At 36.6% G+C, this 16,872-nt stretch overlaps 1 protein-coding gene across 1 annotated transcript in view; it reads right to left on the reverse strand.

Annotated features, from left to right (window-relative positions):
- Nucleotides 1-4,025: 4,025 nt before the first annotated feature.
- ITIH2 (inter-alpha-trypsin inhibitor heavy chain 2) overlaps nucleotides 4,026-16,872 on the reverse strand; it is a 46,979-nt gene continuing 34,132 nt past the window's right edge. Inside the window, exons 16-21 of the mRNA XM_044677853.1 lie at nucleotides 15,698-15,832; nucleotides 11,894-12,007; nucleotides 7,975-8,173; nucleotides 7,528-7,700; nucleotides 5,405-5,516; nucleotides 4,026-4,477 (exon numbers count right to left, since the gene is read on the reverse strand). Coding sequence (XP_044533788.1) covers nucleotides 4,318-4,477; nucleotides 5,405-5,516; nucleotides 7,528-7,700; nucleotides 7,975-8,173; nucleotides 11,894-12,007; nucleotides 15,698-15,832 — 893 coding nt within the window. The 3' untranslated portion in view covers nucleotides 4,026-4,317. The remainder of the gene's footprint in view (nucleotides 4,478-5,404; nucleotides 5,517-7,527; nucleotides 7,701-7,974; nucleotides 8,174-11,893; nucleotides 12,008-15,697; nucleotides 15,833-16,872) is intronic.

Raw genomic sequence — 16,872 nt, forward strand, 5'->3', positions numbered from 1 at the left:
AAATGTAAGGTATTCTATTACAAAAACTGACCTGAAAAAAACAGATCTAGGAGAGAGAATTTAAGAATCAATGGACTACCAAAAAAGCTTGACCAAAAAAAAAAAAATTAAGCCTGAATATCATGTTTCAATAAATCATGAAAGTAAACTGCCTAGACTTATTATTTTATGTGTGCATATATACGTAAAATAATATGTTGTAACAAGTAAAATAAGAAAGAGTACCCCACTCATCATTTGAAAGAAACCCCAAAATGAAAACCCCAGGTGGTAATATCATAGCCAAAATCTAGAGTTTATGGATAAAGAAAAATACTCTGAAGAATCAACTAAAATAAAATAACTTCAGTAGAATTTTAGGATATAAAATATATTCACATGAAATATCAGTATTTTATCAATGAAATCTAGCAGGAATAAATATAAATTTCATTTAAATTAAAGCAGAATAAATATATAAAATACTTGAATATACACATAGGAACTATATGAATAAAACTACAAAATACTTTATGGAAATAAAGACAAGCCTAAATAATTGGAAAAAATATTAATTACTCCTAGGTAGACTGAAGCAATATTATAAAAATAACCATATTATTAAGGAGGCAGAGGGTACCATGGATAGAGTGCTGAGACTGGAAGTCAGGAAGACCTGAGTTCAAGTGTAGCTTTGGGCACTTACTGTGTGACCCTGGGCAAGCTACTTAACCTCTGTTTTGCCTCAGTCTCCTCATCTCTAAAATTAGATCAATAATAGCACCTATCTCTAAGAGTTGTCAAGAGGATTAAAACGAGGTAATTATAAAGTGCCTAGCACAGTGCTTGGTGCACAATAAATACTATATAGATGTTAGCTATTATTATTAAATTAACTTATTTAGTGTCTTCCAATTAAATTATCAAAGAATAATATTGAATAGAATAATACTGAAATTCATTTGGAGGAACAAAAGGGAAACTGCAAAGTAAAGCATTTCTAAGGTTTCATCTCACACCAATAAAGATGAACAAACATGACAAAAAATGTTTTGAAGAGGTACAGGAAAATGGGCATGTTGATGAACTGTTGGTGGAGTTGCTTAATTGTTCTGGAAAGCAATTTGGAATTATGCCTCCAAACTGTCTGCAATCTTTGGCCCATTGATACCACTCTAAGGTTTATACCCTAAAGAGAGCAAAGCAAAGAAAATGTCCTATATGCTCAAAAATATTTATAGCAGCATTTTTTTAGTGGTGGCAAAGAATGAGAAACAAAGGGAAGGAATGCACAAATTCGTCTATCGGAATGTAATAGAATACTTATCATGTTGGAAGTATGAAGATAGGATTAACTCTTCCCTGCCCATTTTTTGATTTAATCACCCAAAGCATATACACCCCACTTATCCTTAAGTATGGGGAGGTCTGTGACCCACGTGTGTGAAAGTGGGTGACGAATCAGAATTGACTGACTATCCTAAGCAAAGCTTTAGCTGTAGTTGGTCCATGTAAAGTGGAAGGAAGACACAGGAAGTGACGAAAAGAAATGGTCTTTAAACGTGGCAAGAACTTCCTGTGAAGAGGTTTTTTTTCCGCCTTCAACTTGACCCTGGAGGAGCTTTGGCTGAGGACTGCTTTCTATTTTCTATTAGGACTACCACATGGGTGAGTGAAAAAAGCTGATTTCCTTTCCCTGACTTGTTCTGGAGGTACTAGCCTCTGGAAAGGTCCCTTGTCTTGGAGGAGGTCTCGTGGCTAAAACCCTTGTTTAATTTACCTCTGGGCCCCCTTTGCTGGGACCTTTGAAGCCCTGCCTGGTTCGGACTAGGCCAGAGTAAATATCTATTCTCTCTGATTTTCTTACTTTCACTCTTTCTCCTTTTGTAAATAACCTATCACAAAAAATCATTTGGAATTAAGTAATAATTCCTGGCAACTACACTCTTATAAATGTAGTCCATCCCTTTTATTTTTACCCCTAACGTTCTGGCCCTTACAGAAGAAATGATTAAGGAGATGGTGTCAGAGGAAACTGGTGAAACTTGGGAAATTATGTAGAGTGAAGTGAGCAGAATGAGAACAGTTCCCACTATAACATCACTGTAAAAACAATTTTCAAACTTAGCAACTCTGATCAACACAGTGGATAACCATGATTGTGGAGGATAAGTGGAGAAGAATGCTGCCCACCTCCCAATAAAAAGGTAATGGACTAAACGTGCAGACTCGAGACATAAATTTTTAGGCATGGGAACAGATGGGAATTTGTTTTCCTTGACTATGAATGTTTGTGACAAGACCCTTGTTTGTCTTTTTTTTTGGTGGGAGAAAGGACAGATGGGATGGAAAAATGTTTGGTAATTGGAAAAAATGATATTTAAATAAAAAATAAAAACTTGCAAAGCAATGTCCAGCTTTTACTTGTTTACATGAGATTACTCTCTTTAATTCTATTGAGGAACTCTAGTCATACTTCATAAAAGAATCATTGGATGTTAACACCTTGTTAACACATTAACACTTCATTATCTCTGTTATCTATTTTTTTGCTTTCTGTGACTGCATCAACTAGGAGGAGAGCACACCCTCCCTTCCTTAACTATATTTAAATATGTATTTGTATATATATGTGGACATATAGATTTGGGGGGAATTTTTTTTTTTGCATTAGCCTGTGATTGGTGTAGGGAACTTTCCATGAGGAAATTCCCTTTACCAATTCTAATTACATCTACTTTTTATGTACTGTTATGAGAAAGAGATAAGTATAGTAGGAGAGGTGAAGGTTTGCAGAGGACGGATGCATGAGACCTGGAGATGGAAAGATCTGGCATGCTGGAAGGAAGGGTTAAGCTGGAACTGAGGAGTTGTTAGCTCTCTCGCTCAGAATGTGAACCTGGAGGGAGTGATTGCCAAGTCCTGAGGGTTTTATCCTGTCCTCGTTACTGTCCTTGTTGCTGTGTTTCCTTGGAAGAAGATGCTGTGAATCTGACGCTAGCCTGAACCAGCACCCAACTATCTGCAAGGTCAGTAAGCAGAGGTCTGGGTCCAATTGGACCTGGGACCTACCTTTGAGGCCTGTCTGATCTGTCATAGACCAGCACCTCTATTAATAATCAAGAGAGGTTTGGATAGTGTAGGATAGCTAGAACAGGGTCTGAGTTACAGGTTAGAGAGGTGAAGGGTGATATGCAGACCATCAAAATCTCTGAAGGCCCTTCGTGAGAAAGTTTAGATCTGGGGTTATTAGCTAGTGAACTAGTGACAGGGATTCCCCTTCCCCCCCAAAACTCTCTGTGGAAATATACTACACCTTCCATTGACTTTACCCAGTTCTGTGACTGAGTGATCTGTGTGCTAGACCCAGATCAGGCTCTGGCCTGGTCAGGGCTACTTGCTGGGCACTTCAACCCACAGTGTGAAAACCCTGGCACTGGCCCAAAAGAATCAGTTGGTCTCTCAACTGACTATGCCCCCAAAACCCACCAATACAGTACATACACATATATGTGTGTCTGTATATATAGATGTACATATATGTAGTTTTAAACACTTACCTTCCATTACACAATCAGTTCTGTGTATTGTTTTTAAGGCAGAAGAGTGGTAAGGGCTAAGCAGTGGGGGCTAAGTGGCTTCCCCAGGGTCACCCAACTAGGAATTGTCTGAGGCCAGATTGGAACCCAGGACCTCCAGTCTCTAGGCCTGGCTCTCAATCCACAGAGCTACCCAGCTGCCCCCCTCCCCCCGCCATATTTATATATATATAACATTAACAATGAAAAAATTCAGTCAGGTATGTTCACTTTGGAAGTATATTCATCATGGAAAAGGACTCTGGAAATGAATCAACAGCAGAAAATTTAGCTATAACTAATGTATTTGCATATTCTTTGATTAAAATATTAGTAACTCAAGAAATGATAAAGGTTTAAAAAAATGTATTTTTTGAAATAATCAGTTTCATCAGACAATTGTTTTGGCTACAATTTGGATTTATTGAAAACAACAACAACAACAATGTCCAACAATACTTCAAGACATACTAACAGCATTACTTTTTATTTTGTGTAAAAACTATGCTGTAAAAAGGGGACCAATACAAAGGAAGAGTTTGTTTCAGATATTTTAATAGATGGTTTTTTAGTTTTAAAACATTGCAACTTCCTTGAAAGATGACTCTTTTTCTCCAGCTTCCACTCTTACATGGCTAGGGTCAAGTTCAAATCTTTTTATATATAATTTAGTAATTTTAAAGTTCCAAAATTGGAAAAAATGAGAAAAATGAGGGATGGGAGAAAATTAGACTTCTTTTCATAATATCCAAGATTTTATCTAGACATTTTTGAAAGGTTCTTTGAGGAAGCTGTAGAGCTGAGGGACAAGGTAATCCTTATAATGTCCATCAAGGAAACCTTTTCCGCTGTTGTGTACAAACCAGCAGGGAACATCTGTTCCCAGCACTATATCCGTTCTGTAGTCTTTCTGCAAACCCCTGAAAAGATAGACAGTTAGCACAGTTAGGTCAGGGATCAGGAGAGACTAAGAGACATTTCTGCCATTCTTGATACTAATTACAAGTTGCCATTATTCCTACTGTGCTCATACTAGCAGTGTGGGACATCTGGACAAAGGGTAGGGAAGAGGGCACTTGAAAGGGTGAAGAAAAAGCAATATCGACTTAAGTATGCAACTGGTTTGATCACATTTCCTACATAGAGGCATTGGGATATTGAGCTTTCCAGAAAGGGCTTCACAGAAGATTTAATGAATAGGAGAAATCAAATTTCAAGGGATTATTGAGCAGCTCTTCATGAATTTTAAGAAGAATAAACCCGATCCCTTCTATTCTCTTCATTTCTTCTTTCTTTTGTAAGCAGGTTTAGAAGAGTTACCAACTCAAAGCTGGCTAACTGGTAAAACAACAAACAAATTCAGGAATGATCTTTTGTTTGCAAGGGAGCTAAATATGAAGAGAATTTGTTGAGGTTATTTCGTGATTACTGCTATTCTTTGGACTTAATGAGATGCAACTTGTCTGTATCTTACAAATATGTTGAATTTCACAGCCTATACAGGTTGTTGATCAGTCACCATTTTAATAAAGAAAAAACCCTGAAGGAGATATAAGATGGGATTTAGACTAGGTTTCACTTTGTGGAACTGAAGAATAAACAGAAAGGTAATTGAATAGTTAGCTAATTGTTCTTGGCATTTAATAATACACAAATATATCTTTTATTTAAAGATATCAGTGGCGTTCATACTACAAAAATGATAAGTTTTCTAAATATTCTCTTCCAGTGAGATTTGGTCAGTTTGAGGGAAGAAAGGTTTGATATCCTTTCTTTGCCTCTTCTTCATTTTGAAGTGGAAATTCAATTCCATTATGGCTTTTTCCTCACCCAAGCAATTCACTCACCTGGTAACAGTTAGCTTGTGTCCTTTAACTTCCATGCTAGCTTCTGGCTTCCCAGGGTCTCGACCAGGTCTCTCATTGAAGATTCGTACTTTTGGCTCATGCATGAACTGACCTAAAGAAATAAATGTTGAAGTCTTTTTTATTTAGCTAATGCTTTTTCATGCCTCTTTAGGCTTTATCAACCTAGATTGCTATGTGTGTGAGTCCTGTTAGTTAACAGCATTCCTTCCAGAGTTTTTAGGGTGGGAAATGCCCTCTAGAAAATGAAGGAAGTGATGCTCAGGAGAGGGGGTGACAGGTGTATTTCAGAGAGCTGGATCCCTGCTGCTTCCCTCTTGGACTCATCTCATGAGAGATCTAAGCATGGAATAGATCATAATTGAAATCACATTTGTTAAATCACAAATGAGGAGTAAAGTATTGATGTGTATGTGAAATTTAGGGAGTCATGGAAAGGGGGAACAGAGCCTGCAAAATACAGGCTTCTGCCTGAGACCCAAAGAAGGGGTGGTGTTTGTGTTTTTGTTTAGGACATGAGATCCTTAGATCTAGAGGGTTATTGAAAGGCTAAAAGAAAATAGTCAACCCCTTTATCAAAGCCATTGTCCTAATATAACTTTACTGCCTTTGTGAACTAGTTAACCTCATCTACCTGTTAATCAAGGTAGCTTAGGTGGCACAGTGGTAGAACTCTGGGCCTAAAGTCAGTAAGACTCATCTCCTTGAGTTCAAATCTGACCATGGGTAAGTCACCTTAACCCTGTTTGCCTCAATTTCCTCATCTGTAAAATGAGCTGGAGAAGGAAATGGCAAACTATTCCAGTATCTTTGCCAAGAAAACCCCAAATGGGGTCAAAAAGACCTATTAAATATTTTCAATGTAAAAATTTAAGTTTTAATATTAAAATTTTACCTGTCTTTTCAAAAGATGATCAAATCTCAAAGATAGAATCGGCATCAGAGATCATCTTAACCCAACCAGTACTTCAATAGAGATATATTCCACAATATCACTAATAAATGAGCATCCAAATGAAAGTTGTGCAGTGATGAGGCACTTTTCTGGATAGCCCATGCCATTTTGGGGCAGCTCTAATTATTGGGAAAATTATCTTGACATGTACCCAAATCTGCCTTTCTGAAACTTCTACTCATGGCTCCTATTTTTTCCCTCAGGGGCCAAGACTATGATGAGTTTAATTTAATACATTTAATACCCCTTTCACACAGAGTCATGGTTTTACAGCTTGAGGGGATTTGAAAGATTACCTAGGCTATTTCCTGCTGTTTACAGTTGAAGAACTGAATCTCTGAGTCCTGAAGAGACTTTATGATCATGCAGATAATAAAGGCACATACAGGATTTGAACAGAGGTCCTCTGTTTCTAAATCTAGCACTCTTTCCACTGTTCCTTACTGCCTCCAATGCATGAAGACAGCCATCACATCTCCTGTAAGTCATTCCTATTCCTGCTAAACAATTTCTTTAGCAAATCTTGGGGTGGCACGGTCTCCCCTGTACATATCTCATTCTGTCAACATTCTTCCTATGGTGTTCCTAGAACTAAACATCATCTTCCAGATTTGGTCTGGCCTGTGAGATTAACACCTCTCTTATCCTGATCATGATGTCTCTTTAAACTGTTCTGGTTTATGAGTATGAAATCTTGTCTCTGAAGAAGCTTTACTTGAATTTTTGAATAGCTATAGCCTTCATTTATTCTCCTCTGAATTGTCAGGTTTTTTTCCCCCAGAATTACAGAATCTTTAGGGTCCAAATAGTCAAAGGAGTAACTAACTGAACAAGAATATATAGCCTTTGCTTGAACAGCATGTATATGAGAGAACCTAATGGGACAGATGTGGGGGAAGCCACTACTTTCCAAGGAAATAAATTCTCCTTTTGGTAAGTTCTAATTGTCAGGAAATTTTCTTCTTTACATCAAGTCTAAATTTACTTCTTTGCGACTTCCAAACCTATTCTTCATGATTTCTATTATGAACAATAATTGGTCCTTGGCTTTCTTCAGTTGCAACTTCTAGCTTAGAAAAGAAAGCCGTTTGAAGTTCTAATAATACCTAGAGATTTGGTGATATCAACCATTTTCAAACAAGTACTTTACCTATTAGTCCATGGGCATTCAGTGAAAACTTGTTTGTGGGAGGAATATAAATACCCAGAAAATCTACATTAACAGGATGTTTCTTCCAGACACGGTGAAGTAAAACTGAGAAGGACATATCTCCATCCAGGGTGATGTTCACAGTCTTCTCTTTTTTTACCGAGACAAGTAACCTAACAAAAGAGTAAGACCAATGTAAGATTAGTTTTATTTCTGGACAGACCTAGAAAGCAGCTCCACTCAACCCCAACAATAGCCATGAGCATTTCTCAGCATTGCTCCTCATAATTTTTTTGTTAAAAAAATTTGCAAGACATTGTTAATATAGATCCTATTTATGTCATTAATTTATTTTAATATACTATCTCATGTTAACATGTGGTTGACTAGATTATTTCAAAGATAAAATATAAATGGAAAAAAGAATTGTGATACAATGATACTTACTTCTTATGAACAATGTGAGCTGTGTCCAACCATGACATAATGGTACTATGGCGACCATTTTTCAGGGTGATCATCTCTGTGCTAATTTCTATTTTCGTGTCTTGGCTTTGGAAATAAAATGCTAGTTTTCCAAAATAGGTACTTAGTTTTTTATTCTTAGGCATCTTTGCTCCAATGAGCTCTCCATTTACCAGTACTCCTATAAAAGGAAAAGTAATGCTCCCTTTATTTATTTATGTAAATATTTGATAGGAAGAAAGAATGTTCATTAAGTGCTTATTATTATTAAGTGCTTAGTATATGCAGTACAAATACAAGCAAACAAAATAGTCTTTTTCCTCAAGGAGCATTAAGAGAGGACAACACCTAAAGAAAAGGGACCTGGTGTAGTAGGTAACTTCTGGAAAAAAGATGGAGAACAGCTTGAGTGACAGATCATCGTTTATAGAACTTGGAATTTACCCAGATGGCATGAGCTAAGGACAAAAGACAGTTGGGACCACCTCTGTAAAAGCCCAGGGGCTCAGCCACTCTTGGTCTCAGTCTTGAAAAGGGATTTCTGGAGGGTAGAAGGTGGTGAAGGGTGGGTAGGCCTATAGACCAGCAGACCCAGCATCCATACCTTATTGTCACAAGAAGTCCATTCACCTATTACTAAACAGAGCTGAGAATTAACAACACAGCTGTCAAGAAGATTATCACTATCCCTTCCTTTCCTTTGGCCTAGACCACGGCCGGGTCTGTGAGGGGGAGAAGAATCTCCAGCCAAATACCAACTTGTTGCTCATTGATTAGATTACTTTAACCTTCATTAGATTTAGCATAGCCATTCCCAACACCTCTTTCCTTATCCTGATTCCTACCTTCTTTGAGTCAAAGCATTAAACCCTGTTCAAACTTGATGCAAGTGAAGACTGGCATTCATTCCAAGGGGCAAGCGAATAAACGACAGCCAAAGGAATTACCAACATCACAGTCAGTTAGTGTTATCCATTCAAATACCAACAACTAGCCCATTACCAACCGTTATCATTTACCCTAACCCCAAGCCAAGGAACCAGAGGGGCTGTTGAACAATACATAACAGCTTCTCCCTCAATAACTTTGGCTTGGGCACTGTTTGTGGGGTCAGGTGCTTAGCTGAGTTGGTCATCCATAAGCCCTGGTGTTTGCCAGCACACCTTGGTGGCTACCCAGGTATCGCCATCCCACTCAGCCTAGATCCATTTACCACCTGAGGATCTTGGGCCAGTTTATCAGGCCCAGCTTATAGAAGCACCTTCCTGTCTATCCTTCCATCTAGTTACCCCACCACTTTGTGCATAACACTGGAAACCATGTGGGATGGGAGGAATCTGCTGGTGAGGAGCAGAAAAAGTAGAGAAGCCTGGAGAGTGAATTGTGTAGCACTGATGGTTGGGGTCCTTCATGTCATGGTGCTCCACCCAAAGGAGTCCCCAATGAGGAGGGCAGGGATGCAGGGCAAAGATTTCTTCAGAGTGAAAAGGCAGTTGATTAGGAGATGAAGTCCGGATAAGGCTGATAAAAATTCATGATCTGGAGAATTTTTTCCCACTGTGTTAAAAGGAACATTTAATATCCTTTCTAAGGAATGTCACCTCTCATAAACTCCTGTTCCAGTGCTTCCTCATGGTAGAGAGGTAATCTTGGAGCAGAAGATCTTGTTAAGTTTTACCTTTATGGAAAGTCAAGCACGATCCTGACAGCAGATTGGGTCAAGCTGTTTGAGGACCATCTTAATTAGGGAAAGAGCTACTCATTATCAGAGAAGTAGGTGTTAAATTTTTTGACCAAAGCAACCCATGAAGCAAGAAAATATTTTAAAAGTTCCATAAGCCCCATATAGCCATTTTCCACTTAGACAATAACAATGGAGAAATGGTCAAGAAAGGGTCCAGAGAATGTTAAAAGACACATCATGTTTTAGAATCTCTATAAATTTTCTGTTGATAATTTAAATGTGAGATTTATCCAATGTTTAACAAATCAAAGTATTATTGGAAGAACTGAGAATGTTGAGAATCTTGATGCTGACAATCTCAGAACAAGCCATTCCACAGAAAAAAGCAAGGTTCAGTTCTTTATTAATAAAATCTAATCACACACATATATAAATTATGCATTTATATATAAACATAATTATATATATGTGACACCATTAGTGTTATTTGAAATGGAAGAACATGGGAAATTTTGCTGAACAAACTTGGGCAAATAAAGGAAAGCATATATCTAAAACCAAGAACTAGCATTACTTGAAATAAATACTAGACACTAAAAAATATAAACCAAGATATGTAAGGATGCCCCTTCTCACCACTATTACTTTATGTAATTCTAAAAATGTTCACTATAGCAATAAAAGTAGAGATTAAAATTAGAAGTGTAATTGTCAATGAGACAAAATTATCCTTATTTGTGGATGACATGATGGTTTTCTTAAAAAATCCCAAAGAATCAATGAAAAAAGAGACTAAATTAATTAAGATACCTAATAGCATAGGTAAAAGAGGATACAAAATAAATCCAAAAAATTACCAATCAAAATCAAAAGGAAGTAATAAGAGAAATCCCATTCAAAATAACTATAACTATCCCATTGAACATCTGGGAGAAACCTACTGATATGCAAGTAGGACTTCTGTATATACTCTTTAGAGAAATTAAGGAAGACAACACGGGAAACTTTCACTATTCATGATTGGGCTGTGCAAATGTATTTAAAATAATTATATAGATTTAGTGCTATGCCACTCTAACTGCCAAGGGATTTCTCTATAGAACTAGGCAAAAATAAAATTGAAAAGTCTAGAATCATAAGGGGAAAAGGGAAATAAAGGTAAGAATGAAGGGGGTATACCAGGCCTCAAAGTATATTATAAAATAGTAATCATCAAAATTCTTTGGTCCCGGTTAAAAGACATAAAATTAGCTCCGTGAAACAGACTAGATAACCAAGAATCAGATGCCATTGAAAACAGTAGTTAAGTATTTGATAAATGCAAGAACCTAAATTATTAGGATTTTATAAGAATGAAAAGCACTTATTTTGTGCCCAGGCACTGTATAAATGTTAGCAATTATTATTATCTATGAATATGCGTATGAAGTTATCCAAAGAATGAGCAAAAGATCACAGTTGATATTTTTACTCTCCCAAAAGGACAAAAATAATGGTTGACTTATGTACCTCTCTTTTCATCCTTATAAAATCCCAATGAGAATTATCTATGCACATGTAGAGAGTCTCTTTCATGAAAAAATGGGAAGGAAACAGACAGTTTGGCTTTTGTAGACAATTTTTTAAATAACAGATTATATCTATGTAGTCATACAAGCGCCTGAAAGTTTTAAAGAATACAAAATCATCACTGAGTTTGGGGATTATGTAAAAGCATTTGACTTTATACAATAAAATGGAGTTTTAAAGATTCTTCTCCCAGTGGAGTCCCTTTGATATATGTTAAGAATAAGGACAGGTAGGTGGCTCAGTGGATGCCAGGCCTAGAGTCAGGAGTATGTGGGTTCAAATCTGACCTTAGACACTTCCTAGCTTTGGGACCCTGGACAAGTCACTTAACCCATTTGCTCTTCTGCTTGAAACTGATACTTAGCTTCAATTCTAAGATAGAAAGTAATGATATAAAAAATAAAAGCGTGATAAATCCCTATCCTCAAGGAGCTTCTATTCTATTGAATGAGACCACAGGTGCACAAAAAAATTAAAACAAAATATATGCAAAATAAATATAATTTCCCAAAGATTCTCTGAGTTAGGGAGTTATGAAGTTTCTAATAATGATGGCATAAGGAAAATAATCATTGAGTAGTGGTGGTAAAGCATGAGAAATGAAGCATTTAGTTGATCAGGCTTAGATGTAACTTATTTGTTACTTACCTGTCCCTGGATCGGAAACCAAGTTGAGAATTTTACCAGGTTCTGAATCAATATTGAAGCAAATGTTCTTTTGACTCTTTGGTAGGTAAATGATGAAATGTGGGTCATTCTCAACTGAAACATAAACCCCAAAAGTCAAAATGCAGCATCAACACAGGAAGGGAACAAAGCTGAAATGGTCACTGTATCTTCTTCCTATATAGTTTCACTTAGGCTTTATAAACATGTCAGTATCTAAAGAATTTTTAAAAATTAAATGTTAGTCTATTATTGCTATACAGCCTATTACTGATGCTGCCCTGTGGTATGTCAGGAATTCTGGGTTATCTGACATCTGGACAACCTCTTGACAGAATTGAAAAGGCTTTGAGTTTGGACCTAGCAATAGATTGCATTCCTATTGTTGACCAGTCGCTAATTTGGAGAGGCTGTCCTAAGGTTTTTCAGTCATTGTGGCCCTCGAAGTGTATCTACTTAATATAGTGGCTGTAGTCTGTTTTGGTGGAAGGAGTAGCTGTATCAAAATATTTAAGTACTATCAGGTGAATAAACAAAGAAGTATCAAAGCAAGTAGAAAATTCTTTCAATAAGAGATTATGACCTCAGTTGCAATTTTAAGCATGTACAGGAACAAAGAGAGGCAAACTACATCAAAAGCACATTTTTTTGGCCCTCTGTAAAATTATTTTGGTTTTATACCTACCTCTGACATCTCCATCTCCATTTCCTCCCATAATCCCTATCTCTCAGCTTTGGACTCCCAAATATTTTCCAAGGTTTATATTTTTGCCATTTTCTATACTCTTCTCAAGAAAATTTATCATCCTCAATGCTTCCATTCAATCAAAAAATACTACTTAAAAGTGTAAGATATTCCCTGCCTTCGAGCAGCTCACAATATAATTAGGGAGATAAGCGATAAACACACAAAACAAACTAATGATACAAGAGATAATTGTCAAATCAACACAACAGCACATAAAATATAGTACCATATATAATTGATTGCCAAAGAAACAATACGGATGTTATCTATGCTAATGTAGTTAAAATTAAAAAGAAAAGAATCATCCTGAAAAGGCTTCAAAAGGTAGTTTAGCTTTGAATTGGGTTGGATTTGTATAGGGGAGAGAAAAAGGAAGAAACTTTTATAAAAGTGATAATGCAGAAGAGAAAATGGACAAAACATTTATAATAATATATTCAAGAGATACCAAGTCATCCCTGTTAGAAGAGGCTACTCAGGACGGGAAGTAGTTGGAAATGAGAAAAATTGAAGTTTGGTTATATGAAGCCTTGAAATGTCAGGATAAGGAATTTGGATTTTATTTTACAAGCAACTGGGAACTATTGATGGTGGCTGCGATCTTTTGTTCTATTATGTAGATAAAGGAACCGGAGGAGATGCTACATTTCCCCCCTCTACACAATTTCTTCCTTTTTTTTTTTAACTGAAATGGAGCAAACTGGAGAGATTGTTAGCAAGATAACTGAAAAACCTCTGACTAAAGCCCATGCTTATAGAAATTATAAAACTCTTGATAGAGAACTTGAAACAACAACAACAACAATAGCGAACATTCATATGCTGCTTCCTGTGTGCCAGGCACTTCACAATGACTATCCATTTTATTCTCACAACAACCTTGAGAGGTAGGTGCTATTACTATCCCCATTTTACAGATGAAAAAACAGGTAAACAGAGGTTAAATGACTTGCTCAGGATCACACAGCTAGTAAGTGTCTGAGGTTACATTTGAACGTAGGTCGTCCTGACTCCAGTCCTGGCTCTTTATTCACTGTAGAATTCAGTGTAGTATGATCCCTCTGTGTCACCCTCCCAACTTATATTCAGTTTGGGTCCACAGAGGGTCGTGACTACTTTTCATTTTAGGGTTCTATTCCCTGTTGGTCTGCCATATTAAGCTTAACCCTCACAAATCTCCATCAATATGCTTTCCATTAATGATGCCAATAAATATAGTTATGTCTTAGGAAATATAAATACTAAGATGGTACATTGAAAACATCAGATATGAAACATCCCCAACACAAACCTATATTCACTTCCCCTTTTTATGTTCTTAATAATACTTTTTTTGGGGGGACAGTTAGATCACTCAATGGATAGAGAGCCAGGTCTAGAGATGGTTGGTCCTGGGTTCAAATATGCCCTCAGACACCTGCTATCTATGTGGTCCTGGGCAAGTCACTTAACCCCCATTGCCTAGTACCACTTTTTTGCCTTGGAATCAATACACACTATTTGTTCTAAGATAGAAGAATTTAAAAAATAATAATTTTTTTCTATGTTTACTTCAACCAGTCATTATCTTAGCTTTTACTGACTCACACTTCCTCAGCATTCTTCTTATTGAAAGCACTGTAGTAGTGCAAAATCTCAAAGAATTAAAACTTTGGAGCCATCACTAACCGGAATACGTGTTTCTTTATGTGCAGATCTAATCCAGTCACTCCTCTTTGAATCCTTCAATGGTTCCCCTAAAGAAAGCTCAGAGTTCTTAGATGAGCATTCAAATCCCCTACAATTTGATACTTCCTCACTTTTCCAACTTTATACTATGTCCATCTATGTTCTAGTCAGCTAGTGGATAGAGCACCAGTCCTGGAGTCAGGAAGATCTGAGTTCAAATCCAGTCTTAGATAATTCCTAGTTCTGTTGGCTCTGGGCAAGTTACTTAGCCTCTATTTGCCTCAGTTTCCTAATATGTAAAATGAAAATTAATAATAGCATCTGTTTTACATGGTTGCGAAGATCGAATGAGATAATACTTGTAATATTCTTAGTAAGGTTTCTGGCACCTACCAAGCTCTATAAAAATGTTAGGTTTAATTAAAAATTATTTATCAATAGCAATAATAATAACATTTCAGCTTAGGTAGATGTCTCTGTCTCCTATATATATTCTTTGCTTTTAGGTGGGACAGTAGATAGAGCACTGGGTCTTGAATTAGGAAGAATTCAGTTCAAATCCAGCCACAGACACTTTATAATGGTGTGACCCAGGGAAAAATCACTTAACTTCTGTCTGCTTATTTCCTCAATTGAAAAATGAGGCCAATAATGAAACTTACCTCATAGTATTAACAGGATCAAATGGGATATTTGTAATGTGTTTAGTATAATTTCTAGCACATATAAATGCTTGTTCCCATTCCCCCCTTTACTCACACATTTCCCCTAACACTGGGAATGTTCTTCTCCTCTCCATTTAGTTCTGTTGAAATCGCGTCCATTATTTAAGACCCAATTCAACTGTTCTACTTTCTATAAAAGCTTCCCTAATCCCTAAATCTGTAATGATCTTTCCTAGTCAGAGCTTTGTGAAGACTTCCCTTATGTACTTATGCATTATTTTGTATTACAGTTATTTGTATATGCGGTATCCCTCTACTAAGCTGTCAGCTTCTTGAGAGATTCAATAAGACTCCAATTTATTTAATTTCTGTATCTCCCCACTGCCTGTTATACTCATCTGCTCACAGTAGATATTTAATAAATGTGTATTGAAGTCTGTAGTAGTTGAATTATCTTCAGATCAGAAAGCTTGGTCTTTGAGCTATATTTATATATCATTTTCTGCTTCAAAAAGATCACCACCAGATTTTTGTACATTTGAGGCAGGATTTATCTTCTTTTTTCTAGAAGACATTTGTGCTGAATTTGAGAAGTCTTCCTGCTCTCTGGACAATGAATCTTGGCTTAAGGTAAAAAGCTCAGTAGGAGGATGGCACTTGAAATGAGACCTGGGAGGTGAAGAGAAGGGGCCAAAGATCTTTTACCTCTTATTACATGAGGAGGAGGTGTTGATATAAGCACCGGAGCTTCTCTCACACTCATTGGACCCATCGTTGGCGGAGGTTTGGCCCAAGAGGGGATTGAACTTTGAGTAGTCTTCTTCCCAGTGGATAAGGCACCTGTGTAGGAAAAAAATGGTTTCTAGTCACTAGGGAACATGTTCCAAGCACACACTATTTTAAATATTTGTGAAAAAATTATATTAAAAGTCTGGTCTTTTCTTAGTATTCTTTAGCTATAGATGGCTCTCTTTTCATTTTTATCCTATATTCTTTCCCTTTATCAACCACATCCATGTGTGCCAGTTAATATTAATCTATTATTTTAAAGCTATCATTGTTATTGGACCATTATTATCAGATGTAGTTATTTATTTGTAATATGAAATAATAAGACCAAATTATTTCTAAGATCCCTTGTAGCTTTAAGATTCTATGATTCTGCCATTCAAAACTATAGTTCGTTCATTGCTGGAGCTCAGCAAAAGTTAAATCTGGTTATCAAGCTGTGCATACTTACGTAAGGTTATTCCTTTCTTATGATGCTCATAGGCTCTTCTAACAGCTTTTGCTATTAGGAGTTGGCATGTCCCTCTCTATGAACTAGAACCTCAACCAGACACTTCTAGTTTTTGACTCTTGGCAATTTGGAAGCTATCATATAAAGATGATCTATGTTGTTGTTTTAGTCATTTTCAGTCATGTCTGACTCTTTGTCATCTCATTTGGGGTTTTCTTGACAAAGATATTATAGTGGTTTGCATTATTTCTCTAGATCATTTTACAGATGAGGAAACTGAGGCAGAATTAAGTGACTTACCCAAGGCCACACAGCTAGTAAGTGTCTGAGATCAGATTTGAATTCAACTCTTCTTGACTTCAGGCCTGATATTTTACCCACTTGGCCACCTAGCTGCCCTAAGGGTGATCTTTTTAATCTCCTTAAAAATTAGTGATTATTTTCCTCACAAAGCACCACTGATATGAGAAGTTCTGCATAAAACTGGTGAAATAAATGATAAAATTCCTTTCTACTGTTTATATGAGACCACTAAAGAGAATTCACAAGCAGAGAAAAGGTAGATATATGATAAACAGAACAACACAGCATACTTGCTTCCAACTGTTTTACATTTGCAGTGGAGCTGAAATCAAGACAA

The sequence above is a fragment of the Gracilinanus agilis genome, chromosome 5, assembly GCF_016433145.1.
Source record: "Gracilinanus agilis isolate LMUSP501 chromosome 5, AgileGrace, whole genome shotgun sequence".
Taxonomy (NCBI): Eukaryota; Metazoa; Chordata; class Mammalia; order Didelphimorphia; family Didelphidae; genus Gracilinanus; species Gracilinanus agilis.